Source organism: Simochromis diagramma, unplaced genomic scaffold (genome assembly GCF_900408965.1).
Source record: "Simochromis diagramma unplaced genomic scaffold, fSimDia1.1 OVJJ01000602.1, whole genome shotgun sequence".
In the NCBI taxonomy this organism is placed as follows: domain Eukaryota; kingdom Metazoa; phylum Chordata; class Actinopteri; order Cichliformes; family Cichlidae; genus Simochromis; species Simochromis diagramma.
In genome coordinates this window covers 3,865,707-3,891,443 of record NW_024387040.1, presented here as the reverse complement: position 1 = coordinate 3,891,443, position 25,737 = coordinate 3,865,707, and the positions used below count along the sequence as shown (strand labels likewise).

The window sequence follows — 25,737 nt, the reverse complement described above, 5'->3', positions numbered from 1 at the left end:
CATGGGATTTCCCCCCACAAAAGTTCTGCCTCCAGCATGGCAACAACTACATCCCTCCATTTTCTCCAAATCCATCTTCCAAGTTAAGCCTGCCGTGACTAGTTAAAATAACTCAGCTGATTAATATCTCTGCTGTGTTATTGCTTTGGACAGAACTGATAGACACAGTAGATACAAATCAACTCCTCTAGACACAGACTGGAATGACAGTGCAGTGTGCTGATCTCTGTCCACTGTAATGCATACCCAAGTAAGTAGACCTTATCAGTTTTTTTAATCCAATAAGTGGTTACATATTTGTACATTTCATTGTGCACCTTTTACTGTGATTCTGTGAATGGTTTGGGAAACATCAAGTAATCTAATATGTTATGCTTTAATGTAAGAATTCTGCAGGTTTGTTGAAAACTAGGTTACACTTAAGAAAGTGATTCTGTCATGTGTCCCACTGCAAATCCAAGATACAAACTCAGGAAGGGTGTAAATTCTAACTTTTGCTGAAAAAAAGTTACCCCTTTCACTCTATCTGCCGATATAGCTTAGGGTTTTAAGAGTATGAAGAGCAAAACACTATTACCATTGCCATTATAGTGGGCCTTATTTACAGAGAAGCCCATTCTTACACTTCAAACTGAAAAATTTGATTTTTTTAAGTAGTAAAACCCAGTTTCTCCCAGTACAGCCTTGTGTTGTTTGCACCTGACCGAACAGATATTCTCATATTTTAACGACCCAACTGTCTGGAGAGGCAGAGTAATGGCTTGCATTTTACTCCTGCTACACAATCATGAAACATGACCTGAAGCGCTTGCACATAAATACAAATGGGGCCAACCTGAAAGCGCGATATTGTGCCCCAACACATTCTGCCAAGTGTGACATGAGCTGAGAGTTTGACCAGTAGCTTGTGGAGTATCTAAAATGTGCAAAATTCAAGGAAAATACTGCTGTAGACTGAATGCTTAGTGACTCCATAACCTGTTCACAAACATCCCAGTACCAGGAATGCATTAAGTGAGTATCTTGAAAATAAATCTGCAAGTAGACTGAAAACATTTTATAAAGAAAAGGAATTTTCTGCTGAAACACTCAATATTGGTGCACACATATGTGACTACTTTTGATAACATTTATACTCCCTTCTTTTTCCATTTATCGACTTTTAAATATGTGAAATCCTGCCAAGCAGAAAGTGCCGCTCTGATAAATGCCTGCTTAGTTTTAAAAAATAAAATTCAGGTATGAAGGCATGAGGAGGAATAAATCAGGTCCACAGCAGCAGATCTGTTGTGGTCCAGATGTGTACCATAGCACCATGTGGAGCTGATGGGAAAAAATATCATTAGCATTCCATCAATCACCGATATCTTATATAAACTTTTTCCCCTGCTCATTTCTTACTGAGGTAACATTTAATAATATGAGGCGGTCAGCAATAACTGACTGGTGACTACCAGAGTCAAACACGTAGAAATGGACATAACATACAGAAACATGATAGAAGTAGTAGGCCAGAAAAAAGGTACGTGGACACAGAAACTGAGAATCTGTTACGTAGCTTTCATTCACTTCTTCATCCTGTTCCATGTGTTGTCTATTACCTCCTGCTTTGTTTTGTTTCTGCTGCCCCACTTCCAGCACACATACCCAGCGTGCCAACAACACACTAGCCAAATTAATAGCAAATACACAAAGACACACATACGTACAAAAACACTGGAATAAGTGACAGCATCTTTGCTCCAAACTGGCATGAGTACAACACACTGTTGCTTATCCAATCGGAGCTTCCACTAGAGGCCATTTTCCAATCAAATCAAAGTGGGGCTTAGCAGGTAGGCCCCGGCTTTTGTTTGCAGCGCTGGATGGATGAAACAGACACTATGAGAATGTCCTTCGTTTTTGATTTGTTCCTTTAATCCACCACTAGGGGGTCTCTGTAATCCGCTCACTTGGATGACATAATTACATTTTTTTAATAATTATACATCAGACAAGCAGATTAATATTAAATTGCTAAAAAGATCTTAGTGTGGATTTGACTACTCGTTTGCTGTTGAGTATGGCTGACAGGAAGACGGCTCAACACAAAGCAGCACATTACGTGACCACTGGAAAAGCAGACAAGTGCAGCTTTTGGCAAAAACATTTGAAATCTGTGGTGATTTGGCCGCAAAAACACATAAGAATACATAAGCCTTAAAAAGCCTGCCTAGCATGGCTCTGTAAGCAACCAGAGGTTCTCATTACAAACCCACATGATATGAAACATCCCCTCAATAGAACACATATTGTCTGCGTGTCTCAATTACAGCCTGAATTCCTCACTTAAGAAATGCGCACACACACATGCACACACACACACAAGCACACGGGAATATGTGAGTACACCGATTATGGTTTGTGTATTTATTCACAGAAACGCATGGGAGGATGAACAGACAAATATATGTGCAGCAATGTGAAATGGGTTACAGTTTGTAATGTTTGGCAACAACACCAACTTAAACTTTACACACAGGCTTTGCCCAGCTCTTCCATTTCCACTAAACAGAACCTGCTGTGTGTGTGTGTGTATTTGCGCATATGTACAAGTGTGTCTGGGCTTGGCCAGGCAGCAGAGCTCTCTCAGGTTACACACACACAGGAAGGCTCAGAGCAATAACAAAGGCCTTTCAAAGGAACCCTCAGCAGGTTAAGATAAAATGTTTTCGCTCAAACTGATAAAAAGCATCTGCAGCTTAAATGAGCAGGCGCTGGTATCAGTGGCGAGGTATGTGCAGCAGATCGGCCGGGACAGATTAAAACAGACAGCGGGTTGTCTCCCTCTTGGACGCACAGAGACCTAAGAGCAAGTGTATGTGTGCGTCCAGTCTAGTACTGACAGAAACACCTGTGAGGTTTAGTTCCAGCTTTAAATCCTCGGCGTGCCAATAATGTGAGAAACAGAAAATGGATAGGGTGTTATCGAGCAGTTCTAGGTTGTACGCTCCACACACAAGTCCCACTGTGCTGTAGGACAACCGCTGTGATGACTCTAAGATACTGTAGACTCGGCAACCTCTAGCACATACTTTAAATGTGTATTTTCATTTTTCTTTTTAACTGTCCAAATATCTTCTTTATAAACACACGGCTGATGAAGAACACATTTTTATTTGCAGCACTGTTCTAGAGGGAGAAGAATTTGGACACAGTTGTTGATCATATTTATGCATGGTCATGCTAACATCTGTCATGTCATATGTGATTACTGTATGGGTGTAGTGCTGGAGGAGAAGGGGGGGGGGTGTCTTTAACTTTTTTTAGTTGGAATTATAAAATTTATGACATAATTGAATCCAGTTTAAATGACAAGACTTTATTCCACAAGAATAATAAAGGTTAAAGCAGCAAGAAAGTTCACTGAGCAAAACAGGAAAATTCAGATTTTTTAACTTTTTTTTTAAAACTTTGAAACATTTGCTTCAAAGATGCTGATCAAATTCGCTTGTGTTCAGTTGGCATCGTCAAATCGACTTGTGAATTTCTGTATATGTAGATGCCAAAAGATTTGAGATTTTTAACTGATTTATCACAGTTAATTGCCATATTATCACAAACATATTGCATGTAATTGTCATCTCGATCCCATTTAACTGCAGACTGATAGCAGCAGACCGACTCTGTCTAATTGCTGCTGTCTTGATGCATCAATCTGTTTGTAATGATATGGCGATTAACTGTGAAAAATCTGTGAAAACCTCAAATCTGTTGGCATCTACATATGCAGAAATTCACATTAAACAGAATTTCATATTAACAACTTGCATTTGGAGTCCAGCCAGAACCTCATAGATCTGGAGCAGAAATTCCTCTATATATAGCGGTGCAGTAGCTACAGGATGACGATTTAGCAACAAAATGACATGGGTGACAACCTTCCTTTTTGATAGGAATATAACCAGAACAAAACCAGCTGGTAACCAGTTGAATCGAGTCCCCTATTGCAAAGAAAGACAGAAACTAGTTATGCTCACTGGTAGAAACCGACTCCAACCAGATATCCAGCAAAGGGTGTAATAGACATGCTGGTCCACAGTGTCCATTCCACTCAAAAATGTGAAATGGACATGTATGCAGAAGTTGCAGTAACAGCAGAGAGAGATATTTTATTTCAAGCCAACATACAAAAAAATCACGGGAAAGTGTTTAAACAGATATTAATAACATATTTACATGTATATACATATTAGCCGCCTAGCTTAATCATTTCTGATGATTAAGGACCCTGGAACACACTTTATATGATTTTTGCTCACTAGCAACTTGTTGGCTTTAAAGATATTATCTTCCCCTGCTGGAAATGCAACATCTGCATGCGTTTCCATTTCATGTTTTGGAGAGGCAAAGCATGAAATGGACACGGTGGACCAGCGTGTCTATTACACATGTTGGTGTGATACTGGGTTGCTGACTCAGGTGTTTTATTTGGAGACAGGCTTCGTCCTACTAGGTGACCTGTGCAATCACCTTGCTATCAAAAGTAGTTGCCCAGAGGTTGAGAGTGTTATATTCTCTGGGCAATCAGTTGGTTGCCTCAAAAATGCTAAAGATTTTAATGTAATCAATGGGCAAGCACCAATGTTTCCTAGGAGCAAAGATGTCAACATCCTATTTTATTCTGCGCCAATAACAAACTGCATGTTGAGATCTGAGAGTGTGTCCAATGGAAATGAAACAAAATCTGTCAGACAACCAATGAAGCTGTAAACAGAATGTTGTTATATCATGCCACTCACTTATTAAGGCTTATATGAACTTTGTACTAACTATGCTGAGGTACTTCCAGTGACAGAGTGACACATTTAATGAATTCACCTATATTACTGCCAATTAAAAATGTTTGGTAAGACTGCAAAAGTAGGGCATAACAGGCCACTTACCATGTAACAAAAATTATTTTTTAGATGTACAGAAATTTTAGAGGTTCACCTCTTTTGCATCTTACCTGGAAGCCCTGGATGCGAGCCAGGTAGTCCAGCTGCTGTGCTGGCTGCACCGAGACACCACAGGCCAGGTTCTTCCCCTTCATGGGCAGTGAGGCTTCGGCTGTGGGTGACTGACCGTTCAGCAGCAGCTCCCTGGCCATGGTAGCGGTTGGGCTGGGTGAGGAGGATGAGCCACTGTAATAAGAAGGGTGTCCTGGGGGTAGCGGGGCAGAGCAGGGCCCCATGTCTTTTGATGCCATGTAGTTAACGGAGTTGCTACTGGTGCTCCCGGGGCCTGGAGCACTGCCACCTTGCTTTCTACTGGCCTCCATCTCCTGATAGACATCTGGGCTTAGGTGGAGCAGACCCTTTTGGGCTGGAGGGGTCAAGAAGGGCGGGAGGAAGGGAGGGAGGTGAAGATTAAAAAAAAAAGATGTTAGTATGAATAGATAAATGGACACAAAGAAAAGTATAAAGAGTTAAAAGAGGCAAAACAGAATAAAGGAATGACATTAGGAAAGAGAACAGAGAAAAAGGTTATTATGGATCTCATAATTAAGCGTTGAAATCTCATGAATACAGATTCCTTAGCCACTTACATTAAGACAATACCAAGGAGTGTTTGTCTATGTGGGTGCCCAACTGTGTCCATTTGTGTGCCTACAAGTGTGAGCTCCTAAACTGGCATTTCATCACCAAACATAGTTGACAGTTACTTGTGTTTTGGCAGGTCCAAGCACTATCAAAGCGTCTGCTGGGAAACACACACACAGCCTCTTTCTTTCTCACTCTCAAACACAAACACAGAGACACAAACGGAGCATCCACCAATATCAACAGAGTGTCTATGACTTCATCTTTGATGGAAAACAGCACCGTCACTTCACTGGTATCCTGCTCCAGTTTTTATGTCTTCAAACATAGACCCACCCGAACCTCAAAGGAAGTTTAGTCACAGAAAAAAGGTTCTTGTTATATTATTTTGAAAATAATGAGGAAATGTCCCAAATGGCCTGGCCGAGGCACCTTTGTGGTCTAACAAGTGAAACTGGACAATACTTGCTGTAGTTCTAGCCAGCTGAACACAACAGCACCATTTTAAAGCTTTCTGGACTCTGATATCACTGACCTGAAAGTGTTGCGGAAGCAGGAAATGCCCGTGGGTTGGGATTCAATACGTTTGTTACTCTGTGGCCGTGGTGAAAGTGAAAGGAAGGAGTACAAGGCATTAAAAGAATGCAAGGAATTGTAAAGAGAGGATAAAAGAAGGAGGATGAGCTGGCAGCTCGTTCAGATGGAAGAGGATGTGGGGATGAGTGAATGTGAAACCCATGAGGAGCCTCCAAGCCCAGCCAAGGTCACCAGAGACAGGAAGACCAGCTGTCTGTGTGTCTGTGCACATGTCTGTGGGCTTGTTTGTGTGTGCATATGGACCAACAGCTGGGAGAAAGCGCTGGAGCGAGCACTTGACTGACAGGTCACTTCCTGTTTCAGTTAACATTTACAATCACAGACAGAAATACACAAACAAGGACAGAGTTTTGTACAATTGTAGCTTACTCTAGTGTAAGGTTTCTGGGAACCTGCTGACAGTATTTCCCATAATGAACAATGAAGTTTGCATTCCTTTCCAGAGCAGCAGAAAAGCTGAAGGAAACAAATGAAATCCAGAACTTATTGCTCGTACTACAACAAGTGGCCCCTTGCCAACAATGACACAAATGCTAGGACTTTTCCCCCCTCCTCCCAATCATGATGACAACTTTAATTTGAATTTACACAAGTAAAACTTGCAGGCCTGCACATTCTGAATGCAGCATCATAAAAAATGAAAGGTGTTAGCCAACATGACATCAGCAGTGGACAAAGAGAATAGGAGGGGGGAGGCAGTCAATGTGATCCATGTGAGTTTCAGTGACTGCCCAGTGCATGTGAGAGTGTTTGCATGTTTGCATGTGATTGAGTACTTAAAGCTGGTGTCAGATGGTAAGCGAGAGCGTGAGAGCAAGAAACAACAAGAGTGAGACAATGGACGAGAGACAGTGGGAGTGAATAAGCAAGAGTGGCTGGATGTGTTTGCGCGTGATGCTGGACAGTGATTGTGAAATTGTGTACATAAAGTGGGAGAAAGTTAGTGAAAGGGGAGAGCGGGAGAAAAGCAGGCTGAGCCTGAGAAGTGGTGAACGGAGGAGTAGGGAGAGCTTATTTGTGGTACCGGTTCCAGGCAGTTGCAGAGGGGTCCCACCCAGACTCGGTGTCCGGTGGGCCAGGGGAGCATTGGAGGAAAGCCAGAGCCAAGCATGAGACTGATCGAAAACAGATAGGGCCGAAGCCCGCCGCTATAAATCACCACTGTGGAGCAAGACCTTCACATAGCTTACACATGCACACAATGCACACACACACACACACACACATATGAACAGCAGGAAATGAAATGTGGCAACTCAAGTGAAAAGCCGTGCTGCAAGACCCATGGGAATAGAAGGGAGAAAAATCACCCTCTTACTTCTTTTACTTAGGCTTTCTTTTTATGCTCTCTTCCTGTCTCTAAGCCACCCTGTTTGTTGTAGCAATGCCTTCCAGAGCTTACATAGGGCAAAGGACACTGACGCGCACACACACAAAGAGTAAAATGAGGGTTGTAGGTGCCTGAGGTGCGTGTGTGGGTGTTTTGTCTGGGAATGGAAAGAACAGAAAGACAGAGGGATAAATGGACAGCCCTTGACATATTTACCTACTTTCTCCCACTATGCCTTATATAACGCAGAAACATTCTTTGTGTGGAGCATAGCTCGTCAATGACAGCATTGGTTATGTGTAGGAAATTGCGTTTGTGTTACCTCAGGCTAGTAAATGGAAGAAGATCAAAAATAGAGTTAACCCATTTTGCCAATATGCAACAGCTTTTAAAGCTAAATTAAAAAAAAGGCTTCGACAGAACTGAGTTTTTGAAACCTTTTCAAGGGTTCCTTCCTGCTTTATGTCCTTTTCTGCTATAACTACCTGAAAATGGATCAAAGGACATGATATTTGCCACGTCAGTTACATACATAAAACATTAAAAAATCAGCTGACAATAATGCTTATTAGGCCTCTATATCATCCTCACATTTTGAAGCAGCTGGTGTCCTTTGCACACATCCCTACATGGGGCCCCTGTAGTGAGTTTTCCAACTAAGATGCCATTGCAAATGGTTCACTTGTTGTTTGGGGGGAAAAGAGTGAAGTTTGCCAGCCTTCTGTGGCCCTCTAACACTTTTGAGCCCCACGGAGAGGCCTGTGGGTAATGTTTTAAACACATATCTCGAGCTACACCTAAAATGTGGACTGTGGTTCTTCCTTTGCCTGTGATTTTTAGTTTTCGCCTCTAACCTAGCCTAGTTTCTACTAACCTAGCAGACACACAATGAATAAAATGCCAATGATAACCTCCAGCAGGAACTCTAATTGCTCTAATTTCAGGATTGAGCCAAAAACAAACCATTTAAAATTTGTTTGACCTGAGGTATCCACTCACTAGAAGCAATAATTAAATCACACAGTAAAGTCTCTCTAGAATTTCTATTAACAATCAATCTAAAAACTTGAATATCCTGTTTTTATGCCATAACAGTGCAGACTGCAATAAAAATGCACGGCCTGATTGTAAATGCAATGCCATTATTATAAGTGTAGATTTAGGAAATGCTAGAAAACCTTTTTCCTGATAGCCTATAAATGTAACTTTCTATGTAAGTCTTAGTATCATTTTACCACCGCTTGGTAACTAATAACAGGACTGTATACCCTTTGGCACTAAATTAAAATTTCAGCAGCAACAGATTTATATTTTTGCATAAGTTTCTTTTTCTTAAATTGTGACACTGTGTTAATTGTGACCAACAGTCTTTTAAGACAGACAACAGGAATGACTGTGGCTGATAGTAGGATATGATCTACTGTTATCATCTACATTAAAATAAACCACAGTATGCTACTTTAGGGGATAGGCGTCAATGAGAAAAGACCAAGGTGCAAATACCAACCCTGAAGACACAACAAAAAAAAAAGACTTGTAAACGTGGCAGTCAGAAAAAGTAATTGTTCCATGACCCTTATACCTGGTTGTTCCACCCTTTGTAGTAGGAACTGCAATCAAGCAATAATTGGAAATTAGCCTTTCACATTGAATTCTTCTTTGCAAAACTTTTAATTCAGCTACACTGGCGGGTTTTTGAGCATGAATGAACTGCTTAAGGTCATGTCAAAGCATCTCAATTCAAAATTTTCAGTCATGTGACCGACTCATTATCCTAGCCGTCAATTATTATCTATCCATGGAGGAAAAACAAAGATATGAAGAGAAACTACATCCATACTTTAACCTGGCAGGTTTATTGAATCCCTAAAAGTGGCATTGTCTTTCCCAGAGTACCCATTTGGTCATGTCTACCTGTATCTGTATGTGTATGTAAAAAGAAAATTCACCCTACACTGCCGCCTGGATGAAAGCTTTTAAAGTAAGGATAGCTACATGAATTTTCGATCTGGAGGTAATTGTAAGTGTTACCAACTAACTCAAACAAACTACTATATGTAAATCTTTAGTTTTGTTGACTTGGACATTCACAGTGTAGGACCAGAAAAGTTCTGGTAGTATTAATCATCACATTACTGTTGTGTCATAAGAGTAAAGTTGAGCGAGTATTTTTCTAATGTCAGGTAAATCATCCCTGCAGTTTAAATGAGACGCCACTGACAGCCTGAGTTGCTGTTAAGAAGCAGGGATTGATGCAATTTGTCCTCATTTGGCAGGTTTAGGTGAGGTTTGCTCACATGTTGGTGCCATTTTCTACACCATTCTGGCAGCTATAAATAAACGTTCATTAGTGCATTGATTAGTGCATCCAATAGCACAGCAACTATCTGGCATTTTGGCTGAGTTAAACTTGAAAATGTTGAAAGTATAGCTGGAGGGTAAAGAACTGCAATACTGTCAGGTGGGCGTGTCCCAGTAGCTCTGACGTCACACGAAAACTTTGGATAGGATTCAAGTCCGGACTTTGATGGTCCGGACCTTTGTTGCAGGCTTTGTTCATGGCTAAGATCATTTTGGGTTAGAGTTGTTTTCTTTTTCTTTTGAAAGTGTACTAAACTAGCCAATAGGGTTGGGAGTAAACAAATTGTTTACTTTTCTAGGCATCTGAAAGAAGCAAGTGCAAATATGGGATACTGTCAGAGTGGATACTAGCCAGGGGCCTAGGTACTAGAGACCTTCTTGCTCCATAGTATAAAGTCTAATTTGTAAATTCATAATTCTTTGGTGACTTTACAGTGTACAAGCTGGGGTTCTGTGTCTGTCCTCCTGCACAATTTATCAAAGCAGCTCCCTTGCCTAAACATTTCCAATAGTGAGAATGTCTCTGAAACTGATTATTACCTCAAGCATGCAACACTTGAGGTAATAAGGGACTTTGGAGATGACTTCATTCTCCCTGTGCTGTTTGGAGTTAATTTGAGAAAATAGGTATATCCACATACGGTACAGTGAGACAAGGGAAGAGCATGGCACAACCAAATGATTGCAACCACGTGAACTTAGGCTTTTGTGTTTTTTTGTTTTTATAACATTTGCTTCAAAGACAGAGACCAGGTCTGAGACCACTCAGATTCAGTTGCTGTCTTCAAGGTGACTTTGGTGCGTCATGATGGTGAAAAACAGCAATAAGACTGACTCAGTGTGCTATCAGTTTGCAGCTGAATGGGGTGAAGCTGGCAATTACACACAATCTGTCACTGTTAGTAAAAATATGCTTATTAACTGTGAGAAACTGTAGTAAATCTGTTGCTTTCCTCCACAAATAGTGATGTAGTTGCTGCAGGAAAGCAATTTGTAAAATGACACAGGCACTCTTGCAGATGTGCTGCACTCATTGGTGACTCAGACTGATAGCAAAATGGCAGTCTGTCTGCGTTTACAAATTACATGGCAGCTCACAAATCTGAGAGTACGTGCAGTTAGGCCATGATTGTTTAGAGACAGGTTGCCTTTCACCAGACGACCGGTGCAAACACCTTAGAATTGAAGTCATTACAGGCATTTAACCTCTGATTGCAGCTGACTGCTGCAGCTACCTGCACTTGATATTGAATGTGATTTTTCTTAGCAGCACAGAGACTGCCGCCCTTGTTTTACTCTAGTGTGACTGAGCCAATTCTAAATTCATTGAGGAAGACAGATTTGAAGCAGTTTTTTCTACGGTAACCTTCCTTTGGTTCAGACTCAGGGCTGGGCTTTCTAACATTTTTACACATTTTGCACTAAAAATCTGTATGATATAAAATACGGGGTGGAATCAAACATATTGCTTTCTCTCGTGGCATTATTTGAACAGTGGAAGAAAGCAAATTAACTGAAATATATTAAAATTTAACATAAAAAATATAAATAAAACCCATCCTGACTACACAGTGTAGTAGTGAATGTAGAGAATTTATGCTTTTTTGGGGGGGTGGGGGTGTAATCACTACGGAAAAATGTGTTGTGATATATCATCACTGTGGGTGACACACTGTGATAGTATTGCACGGTGAGTTATTCTTGGACTCTTACTCATATGATTAAAGTGCTTCTGAAAAAAAAAGTCTCATTCAGAAAAGATCCGCACAATAAGTAACACTGCCGTTATAAAGAGTCGAAAACAGATGTTGCTACATCAACAAAGATGGCTAAAATATTGAGGATTATAAGTTTAAAAGTTTTAATTTTATTCACCAATAAACACGGGCCCTGTTTAAACACTCGCAAAGTTTGAACAGCTGCGAGGAAAAGAAAAGATTTTCACCCCCCCCCCCCCTTTTTTTTTTTACCCCCCAGCCAGACTTCTACTTATTCACACTATACGTCAAAACAAAAGACAAACAAGAAACATCTTCCATTCAGCACTGACAGACACACACACACAGAAAACTGAGACCAGCTGTATCTGTTTGAATGAGTTGTAAATGGTGTTTATGAAATAAATATTATTCAGACATTAGTGTCGTGTGAGCGTTGTGCGGTTTGGGCAACTTTAAAGAGCTAATTAGCAGATAGTTAAGCCTCATGCTGAGTGTGAGATAAACTAAGTGGAAATGGCAATGGACCAAAGGCACACTCCAAGCCAACAATAGGAACAGTCATCGAAAAAAGGAAGATTTTGTTTCCCAAGAGGCTCTACTCTGGAGGTATTGGGCAATGACTGAAGCTCGGGCTTCCATAGAAACCACAACCACCAAAATAGTTTTTCCAAGAGAACAATCATTTATCTACAAATATAATTTAGATAATATATCTTTCAGAAACTCGACTAAATCACAGATTTGAGTGCTATAAAAATTGTGGCACAGGCTCAGTTCTCATCTGGGTCCTGCCTATCAAGTCTAAACCAGCAGTGAGCAATGCAACAAATCTGGGCGATTACTCTCTCAACATAAGTGTGCTAAGCATGACATCCATTCTCCTCTCCAGAGTGAAGCTGGATGCCCCATGTCAGGGAGCCGGAGCTCTGCCAAAACCCTTCATTAGACCAAAGTGACGACAGCACATTTGAATCTATTAAAGCTATCTGTTTTCCCCTCTGCTGCTCGACATCTCACAGATTGTTCATTTGAGTCACAAACTGCTCTTTCTCAAGCTGCTGGCATTTACTTTCCTAGTTTAAAACTGCTTACATCTGCTTTTTTAAAAACTCAATCTAGAACATCACAAAAATATAATCAAGCTCAGATACTTACATGCTTAAGCAACACCATGACAATTAATTCTTTAGAAACTTCTTTCACACGTAATATTAAAAAAACAACAAAAAAAACTTATGCCACATGTGGCACGACTAGAAAAATAACACCACCGCCAGGCTCCGGAGACAACAAAACAACTAAAAATAGAATGTGAATTCTTGAAATAGCTTCTTGACTTTAATGTGAGATTTTCGGCATTATTTTTTATTTTGATTACAGACAAGACAACCAACTTAACAAGAGACAATGATGGAGGCCAGCTGTTTTAAAATTACACCCTTAAGGTTCTCAGTGAAGAGTCCTTTGAGACAAAGCCTCTTCTATAAATAAAATGCCCTTTAAGGCCATCACATTCCTATGTAAGATCTTACATAAATCCAGACAGGGAATGTATTTTGCATTTGCTGACCTTTTGAAGATATCCATAAGGTGAGATAATGATCTGTTTCTCCTTTGTATCTGTTTGTATATTAACAGGCTTGGGTATTGTCCAGATATAACAGCAATGGCAAGGCTAACATGGTGATGTTTAGGAGGTTAACTATATTTACCATCATAGTTTAGACTGTTAGCATGCTAACATTTGCTAATTATAGTGAGCGATGCCATTAGCTTTGGTCTTTCACTATAAACCAAAGTCAAAGCCATGTATTCCTTTTTGTACTTGATTATCCCACTAGTGAGAAATTTAGAAGAAGACTTTAGTCCATAAGCCACAAGTGTATTCATTCATTGTAGTTCATGCTGGACCTACACACTGGACCAGTTAATTGACTGGTATTGTGATTTTCACAACCATGCTGCTAAAAACCTGCACAGAGATCCAAATTGAAATAAAAAAAATAGCTTAATATCTAGTAAAGACCTACTACTAATCTTGTGTGCTCAATGCACATTTTAACTACCGAATGCCTTTTTGAACATTTATTCCAGAGCATGGATATCACCACTTCTGTTTTTTCCACTACTTTGGTCCTTTTTAGCACTAGTTTGACATTCTGTAATACTAGTTGTAATGATTTATTAATTACTTATTCTGTTTCAGCAACTAGTTACAACACAAACTTTACTAAGGAAGCTGAGCCAGAACCTGTAGCATGAGAGTCACAGGTAGTCCGCTATCTGATGCACTCGTGGCCTTCTGGATAATGTAAGCCAGACAATGTCAGGGGAATCAGATTAGAGTATAACAGTTTCCTTTCATACATTTAACGAACAACAGGTGATAGTCTACCTGAAAATTACTCAATTTTTATCATGTGGTGTTGGCTAGGTAGAGCATACTCAAGGCAGGTCACATCTACCCAATCCACTGGAAACCAGGCAGTTACCCGCTCTATTTAATGTTTAAGGTCCGATCAGAGTGCAACCGCATGAGCACACATGGAAATACCTTTACGAGATCACTACTCAACTGCAAAACATTTCTCAAGTAAATAGTCTAAAAATCTTTTATAGCAAACTAGCCTTGTGTAATTAGCATTGTGTACATTTTATTTACTATTTTGTTTTTGGTCTCATCAGTTTGAGAAATCTGCTAACTACTTTAACCACTGATGTGATAAACCTTGTAAACATGTATGACAGTTGCAGTGTCTCTATGTGTTGAGGATTAAGGGTGTGTGTATGTGCACATACCCTATACTCCTGTGCACTTGTGTGTTAATCCTGAGTGAAAGGCTATGTTTTCTGCACAGGAAGGCAGCGGAGGGACTCCCCGGAGGGCCTCTGTGTGCCGGCCCTGTAAGCCTGTGTGAATGAGCCTGAATTCGCAGGCTCCCCACGAGGACGCACGGCCAATTAAGCTGACAGTCAGAGGCCCATTGACCAGTCACAGAGATTAAACGCCGGGCCATCTCGGTGGCTAAAACCACCTGCAGGATGGAGGGAATGATGGAGAGCCAGAGAGGAGGAGGAGAAGGAAATGGAAAGAAACACGGGGAGACGTGCCGATACTCACTGTTGCTTGTCGCTTCAGTAAAAGACGCCTTTTGTCCATTCCAGCCTTTGTTGTCCATCTGTAGTGATGTGGAGAGAAGGAGAGAAGGGGGAGGTAAGAGAGATGTAGATTCTTGAACAGACAGCTTCTTCACGCATGTCAGACAAGTTCCTTCCTACTGTTTGGTCAACAAAGAGACGAGTGCTCACAGGAGGGGATGCTTAAGGAGCCTAGTGTCTCTAGGCCAGCTACTTAATTAGGGGGGTTGTCAATGTTTAGTAACAAAAAAAAGAGGCTCCTATTCAATGTGTTACTTCTGCTGTGGTGCGTGCGTCTGCTTGCACAAACACACACAGCCACAAACACATGTGAAACACAAACAAATCATTTCTCACATGTGTGACAGCTGAGGAGATGACATTGCTGTAAACAAATTCACCCACGCTACAGTGGAATTTCAGTGCAAGAGAGCTCACAGCTCACAGAGAGAAAGGAGGAATGGAAGGACGGAGTGAGAGAAAGCACTCAAAAGAAAGACAACCTATCTTACAAAAGCTACAGAGCTCTGGGTTGTCTGAGATCAAAAGAAAAGTAAGGCGTTTAACTAATTCGTACAGAGACGTTGTCGGAGTTGTCGAGCTATTGCAGAGTCACGTATCGGCCAATAACTTTGTTCTGTCTAAATATTGTTTCTTGAGTGTAACCAGACAGGTCTCACCTCTTGCCAGAAATTAGCTTAAACAGGGATACTCACTGCTTATTTCCATAACAGCAGACTCACATATCTGAAACCTTAGAAAACAAAACACAGTGGTTTATAGGACTAAAGAATGAAACATCCAATGATGTGATTTGATTACATGTCTGTAACGTTTGACATTCCCCTGGAGACTCGTGTGGGGCATTCAGTGTGCAGAGCGTTTAAAACTTTCAAAAACTCCTCTGCTGAAGTCTCAGTAGCAGTAACTACACAGAAGATCAAGGTAATTAATGTCAGAGCTGAGGAAATCAAACTAAAAGGAAGGAAATTACTGGCTGCAAACTGAGATGCGCTTTCTTCGGAGCATGTCATGTTTAACTCTCCTGTAGTTCTAAGATTTGGTTTTCTGAATAGTATACATACAGTATATGCAGCATCATATATCAAACTAATGAGCTGTCTGGGGAACAATTAACATTCTACAGAGAGACTGGTTATGTAACTCTATCTGATTCTGCTCCCTTGAGCTTAAAAACCAACGAGGTGAATAAAGATGTTGGTGATCAATGGTTGCTTGCAAAACACACAAGGTTCAGAGAAGCTGAACGGGTTGTATAATAGGTCAGCAGCACTGGGATTTGAGATAAATCTGGGAATTGAGTATCAGAATTACTGTGCGGGGTTGTAGAGATGAGATAAAGTCAGGGCAGTGCATGAAGTTTCCTAATTAGTTCTTTGGCATACAGCTTTATAGGTACCATCCGTTATCACCATTCTTATAGCTCTGATGCTAATAACAATTGCAAAGTGTTATTATTTGGGTGTCTCTGCTTAGACTGCTGCCCCCTGCAGCCCCGACCTTGATAGGCAAACAGAAAAGTGACAGAGGCAATAAAAACCCATTGGAATAACTCATGAGTGTCTGTAATTAAGTAACCTAAAGCAACCTACATACTATACATTTATGTTGCACTCATTAGCCATTATATTAGGTACCCGAAAGGACATTTATGTGACTTTGAACGTAGCATGGTTGTTGGTGCCACACAGGGTGGTCTAAGTATCTAAGTATTCCAGAAACTTCTGACCATTCTCTGTAAACCCGAGAATGGTCCAAAAAAGAGAAAATGAGTACCAGTTCTCTAGGAGGGCAACAGTAACTCAAATAATTACTTGATACAACAAAGGTATGCAGAACAGCATCTTCAAACCTTGGTGCAGATGGGCTACAGCAGCAGAAGACCACACTGGGTGCCACTCTTGTCAGATAAGAACAGGAAACAGGTGCTACAATTCACAAGGGCTCACCAAAATTGCAGAACAGAAGATTGGAAAAGTGGCAGGATCATAATTTCATGTAAACAACATGAAAACACCGATCAACCCTGGGTTGTTTCAATGGTTCACGCTGCTGCTGGTGGTATAATGGTGTGGGTGATATTTTTTAGCATTTCCATACTTTCATAGGTCCTTTGGTACCAGCTGAGCATCTTTTTAATGCCACACCCTACTTGACTAGGAAGGTGAGCTGTTGTTGACAATGTCCACCTCTTTATGACCACACAATATCCATCTTCTGATGGCTACTTCCAGCAGGATATTACCCCATGTCACAAGGCTCAAAAAATCACAAATGTATTTCTTGAACATCACAATGAGTTCAGTGTACTCAAATGGCCTCACAATCAATCCAACAGAGCACCTTTGGGATGTGATTCACATTATGGATGTGCAACTGACAACATCTGCAGCAACTGAGTGACGACGTCATGTCAATGTGGTTCAAAATCTCTGAGGAATGTTTCCAGCACTTTAATTAATCTGTGCCACAAAGAACTATTGCAGTTCTGAAGGCAAAAGGGGGGCCAGCTTAGTGCTATCAAGGTATAACTAATAAAGTGTTCACCTCTTCAACAGTTTTAACATGTTTTCACTTTAGCAGCTACAAGAAATCGGAACCAAACGTAATCTGTGGATCATATTGATATATTCATATCATTATGAAACAAATGAGGTAATTTATAGATGCAGTATAAGAAACCAGTGCTGGGAAAGTTTACATTTCTAAAACGGCTGTGAACAAAACCTTCTGTATAATTAATTGTGTGATTTATTCCTCCCCCCATTATGTAGAATCTTTTAAAACTTCAAATAACATTCAACAATATACAACTACTACCAGTCAGGAAGTAAGATAAATAAACAGTTGAGCAGCAAAGTGGGAGGCTTGTATATAAAACAGATATGAAATATACAAGCTGGCGAAGGCGTTTTTACCTCAGCCGGGTTCTGAGGGACTGTGGAGGCCTTGTATCCCAGCTGTAGCAGCATAGCCTCAGCTGCATTCCGCTTGGCAACCTTCTTGTTGGGCCCTGTTCCCGTGGCAACCTCATTATTCACCTTCACCTGTATGGGAATGGAGGAAAACACGCATATAAAGAAACCAGTACACACAAGTGAGATAAAGACACTAGCAATATTTTCTGGTTCACAACTGAACATTCTGGTTTTGCTGATGCATCCTGTTGTGATAATGGCTAACTGTTCCTTAGTTTTTTTTAAAAAAGTTTCTTTTCTCTCTTTTTCAGAGCTGAGGCAGCCATGCAGTGCACATTGCACAAAAAGAATCTGAGTGAAGTGTTTGTTTTTCAGTAATCCCAAAACATTAAATCTGTCTATACAGAATGTAAGCAGAAATTTCCAAGAGAATATCAGACGTCGTTATGTTATCCAAACAGACAATTACACTGTACAAATAACATTCTGGGAGCCAAAGCCTGTGAACTGCCAGGCCTCAGCGCACTCAGTCAAAGTGGTCTGACATGCTCGCTAAGTACTCATCTGAATATATCACGAAGGTCACAACAGAAGGAGAAGGAAGGAAGGCCTCAATAAATTCCCCAATCACTAAACAAACACAATCACTCTTTTATCAAAATTTAAACGATGATCAGCTCCTCAGAAAGCGTTTGACAAAAAGGTGGAGCCCTTTCTGAAGTGATGGCTTCAGACAAACGATACGAAAACAGAGACTCATTTGAGCCCTGCTGCCTACCAAAGGAAACAATGTGGAAATTTTAGAAGATGGAGTGGACTGCACAAAAGAACACACACACTCACGGGGACTAATGTGTGCATCAAAGAGGCATGGAGAATAGGTTTGAGGCTGAATTACCGCCTGATGCTAAGAGAAGCTCTGTTCTTCACATGAAAGAAAAGGATTATGGAACGAGAGACTAAGTGGGAGAATTTGACTAGGAGAGGCAGCCAGGGAAAGATGAATAGGAAGAGAAAAAGACAGACTGCTGTTAAAATGGCGAGCATAAATAACACCTCTAAATGCACACGTTTAGCAATTTTACGATGTGAAGCGGCGTGGGTTAGTACAATGCCACAATCTTTCCAGGAGTATATGTCCCAGAAAATTCACCCCAAAATATGGTCAAAGAATTTGCAAAAAACCAAACAAACGAATAAACAATCAAACAAAAAAAGGCCTCAGTTAGCATGTTGAATTTTAAAGTTCATGACAGCACGATTAGAAAAAGACTGAACAAGTGTGGTTTGTTTGGAAGGGCTGCGAGGAGAAAGCCTCTTCTCTCTAAAAAGAACATGACCGCATGGCTTAGGTTTGCAAAGAACAAACCACAAGCTCTCTGGATCAATGAGGCTCATTCATGAGTATTTTCATGGAAACATTCTTACCCTGTGCAAAAAACAATCACGTACACAAAATGACTATCAAATTCACTGCCATTAGCTAATTTCTTTATATAAAGAAAGATGTTTGATGCCAGGTGACGTAGAGAAAGAGATCTATGAGAGAATCCTGCACGTGGGTGAAAGTCCAACTGAAGACACTAGCTCAGGCTGAAATAATTGAGGTTAAAATATGAGGTTAAAAGGGCTAAAATATCTCTACCCAAGAAACTCATTGTGGCTCAATTTTTTTTAAAAAAGAAAAAAAAAAACAGTTTGGAAATCCGAATTGATACATAAAAAATAAAATAAAGCACTAAAAGACTAAAAGAAAAAGAAAAAAAAGATCAAGCACAAGGAGCAACCAGATTGGTCACTCCAAGATGAGAAACTTAGTTCAATGGAAAAAAGAAATCTAGATTCCCCGGTATCCATGGAACAGTACCAAGAACTGTATATGACACTCAGCAATCGCCTTTTCATTTGGTATTTCATTTTCTTTACCTGTATTCTGAGCATCTCTTTTTTTGGTTTGCTGTTTACGATACATATGAATGTTTCACATGCTAATCAGTGATTCATTAATATTGTTGTACCTGAAAAAATTTAGAAATGTTTTAGAGATACAAATTATGTGAAGGTGTGGCTGTCACAGAAAATTTTAAAACACAGCTTTTTGTCATCTCTGCTGAAACATAAGTGAATTACAAGCAGCACACTAAGTCCAACATCTAAAGACATTTTTTTTTTCACATGAAGGGTGTGACAGAATATCAAAGCAGCAACATAACTAATCACTTCCTCATGTGAAATACTTTCAATACACACTGATGCCAAATATCAATATTCTTATTAAAACTCTAAACCAACTGTAAACTGGCTGGTACAATTTCTCAAGAGATGAAGTTAGGAAGAAACTCAGAGGGAAAGTACCAGACAACACGGCTAGCAGGGGAAAGCAAATCAAAGAGCTAATTCATTGAATCAATTAATTAAAAGTGAGGAGCAATAATACACAAAGATTCAATTTTCTCTTCTTCTGTTATAAAACTATTGCAGCATACTGCTAAAGACTGTATACTGCAGAATCACTGTGTTGTGAATATTTATTGAGTTCATAATTGAATAGTTATTGAACTATAGCACTGTATGGATTCCCTACTTTACACAATGAGCTTGACTGATTTGTTAGAGCTTAATAAAACATTTTCAAAATCATGTAATGATCTGATTTACATAAATGTCATCGGCATTTACCTGACAAGTTCTTTTAAAATCAACAAAGCATTTCTCAAGATTGTCCTTTAATCTTAATTGCAAATTAATTTTAACACGTGGGTAATTAAAGAAACACATTTGGCAGAAACAGTAGTTTAGCTTTAACTTGTAAAAGTAGGGCAGGTAAATTAAAGAGGGCAAATTCCAAGTTTAAAGTGCACAGTTTATTAACTGAAGCCAATTTCAACTTGGCTTCAGTTAATAAACTTAATTTCAACTTGCAGACACAGATTATTTTTTTCTCCTGTGGTTTTTCATGCATGACCTCAAATAGGCTAAACAACTCTGAAAGAGATAACTGTGGTATCTGATGAGATTTCCTCATACAAAGATCCTACTCTGTTTACTGGACTAATAATAAACACCAAAACACCCGGAACTAAAGGTTGCAGCTGACAGAGGAACATGACATTTTATGAATACTAGCTCCTTAATTCCAGTATCATCCTGTGGTACAGAAAACAGACTTCGTGCCACCGACAACTTGAAATGTAATAGCATAAAAAAAAGTTGGCTGCTCCAGTGATGGAAACAGGGCTGTAAAGATGGATGTTCATCTATTCTAAGCTTTAACTGCATCTATAAACATAATAAATGCTAAACAGAATGTTTCAGAAAGGAATGCCGAGCATGAGAGACAAAGAGAAGAGAAAACGGTGAAAGGAAACATGAGGAGGCCCAAATCATTTTAATCCAACGTTGAAATGCAGTAAATGAAAACAGACTTTAATGTTCAGTTATTCTACCACATGTTCCTGACAAAATAACCATGTTTGCACCAAATGCATTAAATTATTTACATGTCTTCTGGTGACTAAACATTAACCAACAACATTTTTTCCTGTTCTTTGACATAGTAAATAATAAATACTGCAAAACTGGAAGTAGGTTCCACACTTAAAAGAACAAAGCTGGTCAGTGGTGCAGGAGGGGAATAGATTTTTTTTCTGCACATTAGCAGGCTGTTCAAAAACGATCTTGTTTGAACAAAGGGGAGCTTGTCATGCTAACACAGTTAGGGATCATAATCCCTGTGGAAACCTAAGAAACCTCGCACCCATGTCCATTATCCACATATAGCCATCCTCCGTGTATGTAGTAGCCTGAGATTCAGCAGATATGAGCTAAGCTCCTTGTCTATAACCCTTTTACTTCCTTAGGACTACTTAGCAGGCCACATTGGCAATGGCAATTTATTTATTTACACAGCACATTTCATTACAAGTAAACTCAATGTGCTTAAAAAACGGTAAAATAACACAACAATAAAGACCTAGCTATGTAGGACTATGATACCTTGAGGCACACACAGTTATTAAGTGTACGTCTGTGAGAATAAAAAGGTTTTAACTTGTTTTTGAATGCGGACACAAATGGAATTGACATCAGGTCAGCCGGCAGTTTCTTCCAAAGAAGTAACTGAAAGCACCCTCAGCACACTCAGATCTAACTGAGAATAGTTGAAAGATCGGTACCTGATGACCAGAGAGCTGTAACTGGGTTATAGACACTGAGCAAGTCAGAGATGCACTGGAGGGCCAAACCACTGAGAGATTTATGAACTAACAGAAGGATTTTAAAGGTAATCTTGTATTGAACTGGCAACCAATGACGTTACTTACATACGTGTAAGGCTGCTACAATGTGGACAAGCTGAAGACGTCCTACTGATGATTTAGATAATCCCGTAAATAAAGCGTTAGACTACTCTATCCTGTTTGATATGAACGCAGGGGGCAATGTCTTAGTTTGAGATAAGAGCAGTCCTGGTGACTTTAATAAAATAATTGTCAAATTGAGATCACTGCCCAAAATTATGCCACAGTTCCTGACTTGCTCACTGTGTTTGAGAGAAAGAGATTATAAGTATGAATATATTTTCTGTCTCTGTCTCTTTCTGGAGCAACAACAAATATTTCCATTTTGTGTATTTCTTTTAGTTCTTAAAGATTTTAAAGTCAATTTATAGTTTATTTTTCTATGATTTCTCTCAGATCTACAGCAGGTTCTTTCAGCCATCTTTACGTTTTCACTATTTCTCCAAGGTGCTCAATCGATAATTGTCCATCATTTCATCACATGACAACAGTACTGGTAATGTGTACTTTTTACTTTCCTTTTTGTTTTGGCAGGTGAATGAAATACTTCTGAAAATATGCAATAATAATCAGAGATATCAAAGTCTAAAACATTTGTATATGTGGGTCAGTAATATCATCCAAAAACACGCCAATAAACTGATTATATTCAAAACTCAGTTAACTGTCAAATGGCAAAAATTTGCAGCTAAAAATGATTCTATACAACGATCACACCACCTCCTGCTCGCACGCATGCAGCATTCAAAACTACAATTACTCGTCGATATTTCAATCAGCTGTTCAATCACTCTTATCAAGCCAGGGTTTTGTTAGAAGGATAAAATCCAGTTTATTAGTAACAGTGACATCATAAAAAATAAAAGCCTAATTTGCTAAACATCTAACATTCAGAAGCGCAAATTGGAAAGTGGACTTAGTTGACTGAGACAAGGTGGGTTTGATGAGTACAATGTGTTCTTTGTGTATGGTCTGCTGTTAATCCCTACTTTAATATGAGAAAGTGGTCTAGTATTTGCAGGACATCATATAGTTGAGAATGTCTTTTCTTGTAGTAGCATATTCTGTGACCAGGAATGTACCTGCATGATGAACTCCCGACGTCGGGGCATCCCTCTCTCTGAGAGCAGCAGGTACTCGGGCTCCTTCTCCTTTTTGGCCTGCTGGATCTGGGCTAGACGGCTGATCGGGTTCATGCCCTGTCCATAATCTGGTCCTGTCTACAAGGAAAAAAAGCCAGTGATGATCTCTTGTAATAACCATAATCATTTATTCTGCCGTGCATCCCTGTGTGTGTGTGTTGGTTCACTTTATTAAAGTACCTTGAGGATGGTCTTGGTTCGTTTCTTGTAGTGTGTCTTGGGTTTTTCCACAGTGGGTATGGAGGGAAGCTTCTTCAGGTCCTGCAGGATGGACAGAGCGGCACGTTTCTTGGACAGCTTCTTGCTGTTGCCCTCACCCTCGGCAGAGAACTCCCCCACGGTGACACGGGTCAGGAAGCTTTTCATGTGTGGGGGCCCACTCTCCTTCAACACCTGGAAAGGTTTTTGGAGAAACACAGATGGGAGGGGTTTTTTTTCATAAAAGAGAAATTAAATAAAAATGATAGTACAAAATCTGAATTTATATATGTGTGGGTTTTTTCTCCTGTGTGGAATATGTATAAAGGAGTGTGTGCAAAGCTCTCTGTGAGCAACTACACCAGGTGGTCCAAAACATCTGCTCTCAATGGTCACACACTGCTACCCACCCACATGTGGGTGTGTTATCCATATACAAAACACTCCAAACTGAACAACACTGACGCACAAACACACATATGAAAAGTAACATGTTCCTAGATGACAGTCTCTAGTGATGAAGGCTCAGTTTCCTTCCTCTAGCCTCTGGTCACCTGGGAGACCTAAAACAAACACCGGCTGGCGTTAGGTCATGCTTCTGCAATCACATCTACTTCAAGTCCAACCACAGTGTGCGAGTGTGTGGATGTGTGTGTAGCAGGTGGGGTTCTTATATAGGAAAACATGCTGGAGGAAGAATTAAGTTTCACACACTTACTGAGTCCAGCTCTACATGTTCGGTGAACGTGGATCGGTTCCTAGCTCGATGGCTTTCTCCCTTGCTTTCCCTGCTTTTTTTTGTTTTTTTGCTGCAGCAGCTGTGTGCTGCTTTGGATTTTTTCAGCCCCCTCCCACGCTCTCTCCTGATTTTCTTCTTTTGAGCTTAATTTGCGGTGCAGACAGCACAAATTGTAGTAATCAGATGCAATCTAGCAACAGTTGATTTGAACTCAGTGACCGATAAAACAGATTAAACTGATAAGCGGAACCTAGAGCATTCCTCAAATACTTCACACATCAACACAGACTAATACCAGACCTTTGGGGAAACAAAGGATAATGTGTCCATACCCCCTCTTCAATCTACACGACACCCAAAAAAACAAACATTTTAGTTCAATTAAACTCAAGTGACAAGGCAAGTCCTGTGCATGAAATCTAAACAAATAGAAATCAGTTAGTGAATGTTTAGACAGATACCGATACTCAGAGCAGACACGCATAATGTTAATGCAACTAACACCTTTTATCACATACATGATCACTTCTTTTCTCTTCCTACTCAACTGACTCCAACATTTTCATAACAGAGGATACACTGGCCCCCATGTTTCCCATCACTGTTAACCTGTCAGCCTGTGGGCAGTCCTGCACAAGGAATTCAAGTATACAGTAGGTTAGCATGTGCGCTGTAGTGAAGCCTTGAAGCACTAGCTGTCCAAGACATCAGGCAAACTTACTCCCACCCAAGGGATCTAACTCTGGTCTTGCTCATCACCAGAAAAGGGAAATGTAACATGGCAGCTTCTTGTATGTTACAACATTCAGTGGGACTGGAAGCATCCCGAGTCAGCTTTAGTTTTTTAAGGCATAGTGCTGACGATGACGTCGCACATCACCGGCCGCACTCAGCTAAGATTATGTCACTTTGAGGAAATAGAAATGGATTAACAGTGAAATGTGTATTTGGGGCCATAAATATCTAGATAATAACATTTTTGCAAAAAGATTTTGAATCAAACAATCAACATGTGACTGACTTTCAGCCTTACTTCAGGAGACTTAACAAAAGTACTGCATAAAGGAATTACAGCCATTTTTATTCATTTTTATACAGAACTTCACATATACTGATCCTGGATGTGAATGTCACAGTAATTCTGGCCTTATCAAAAAAGTTCTTTTTCTAGGATGGAATGATTGTACAGCACACATCTTTAATGACATTAAAAAAGAAGAATTGGTTGCTAAAGTTATTTCTCTAATAAACATAAACATATGCATACACTCACTTAAATAAGATAAGATGAGATAAGATAATCTTTATTAGTCCCACACGTGGGAAATTTGTTTTGTCACAGCAGAAAGTGGACAGTGCAAAGTTATTAGGGGTGCAACGATACTCGTATCGATATTGAACCGTTCGATACAGTGCTTTCGGTTCGGTACGCATATGTATCGAACAATACAAAATTTGTAATTTATTTTATCAACTTTCCTTCTGATGATGCTGTCTGTGTTGAGCGCTCAGTGAATCTGCGTTCGACTACTCTGCCTAGGCTGCACTGTCGAGCGCAGATCCACTGAGCGTTCAACACAGACAGCATTGTCAGAAGGAAGAGCGCAGGGCAAGCTAGCGAGACAGAAGTTAAGCTCCCCTTGCAACATGGCAAATTGAACCTCTCCCACCCTCATTCAGATCTGGCGTTTGGAATTATTTTGGTTTTCA

The 25,737-nt window shown here is 40.1% G+C and overlaps 1 protein-coding gene across 1 annotated transcript in view; it reads right to left on the bottom strand.

The window, feature by feature from the left end:
- The window catches only part of stau2 (staufen double-stranded RNA binding protein 2), a 108,751-nt gene that overhangs the window by 41,738 nt on the left and 41,276 nt on the right, over positions 1 to 25,737 (bottom strand). Inside the window, exons 8-12 of the mRNA XM_040044346.1 lie at positions 23,271 to 23,483; positions 23,031 to 23,168; positions 17,651 to 17,779; positions 14,695 to 14,752; positions 4,991 to 5,346 (exon numbers count right to left, since the gene is read on the bottom strand). Coding sequence (XP_039900280.1) covers positions 4,991 to 5,346; positions 14,695 to 14,752; positions 17,651 to 17,779; positions 23,031 to 23,168; positions 23,271 to 23,483 — 894 coding nt within the window. The remainder of the gene's footprint in view (positions 1 to 4,990; positions 5,347 to 14,694; positions 14,753 to 17,650; positions 17,780 to 23,030; positions 23,169 to 23,270; positions 23,484 to 25,737) is intronic.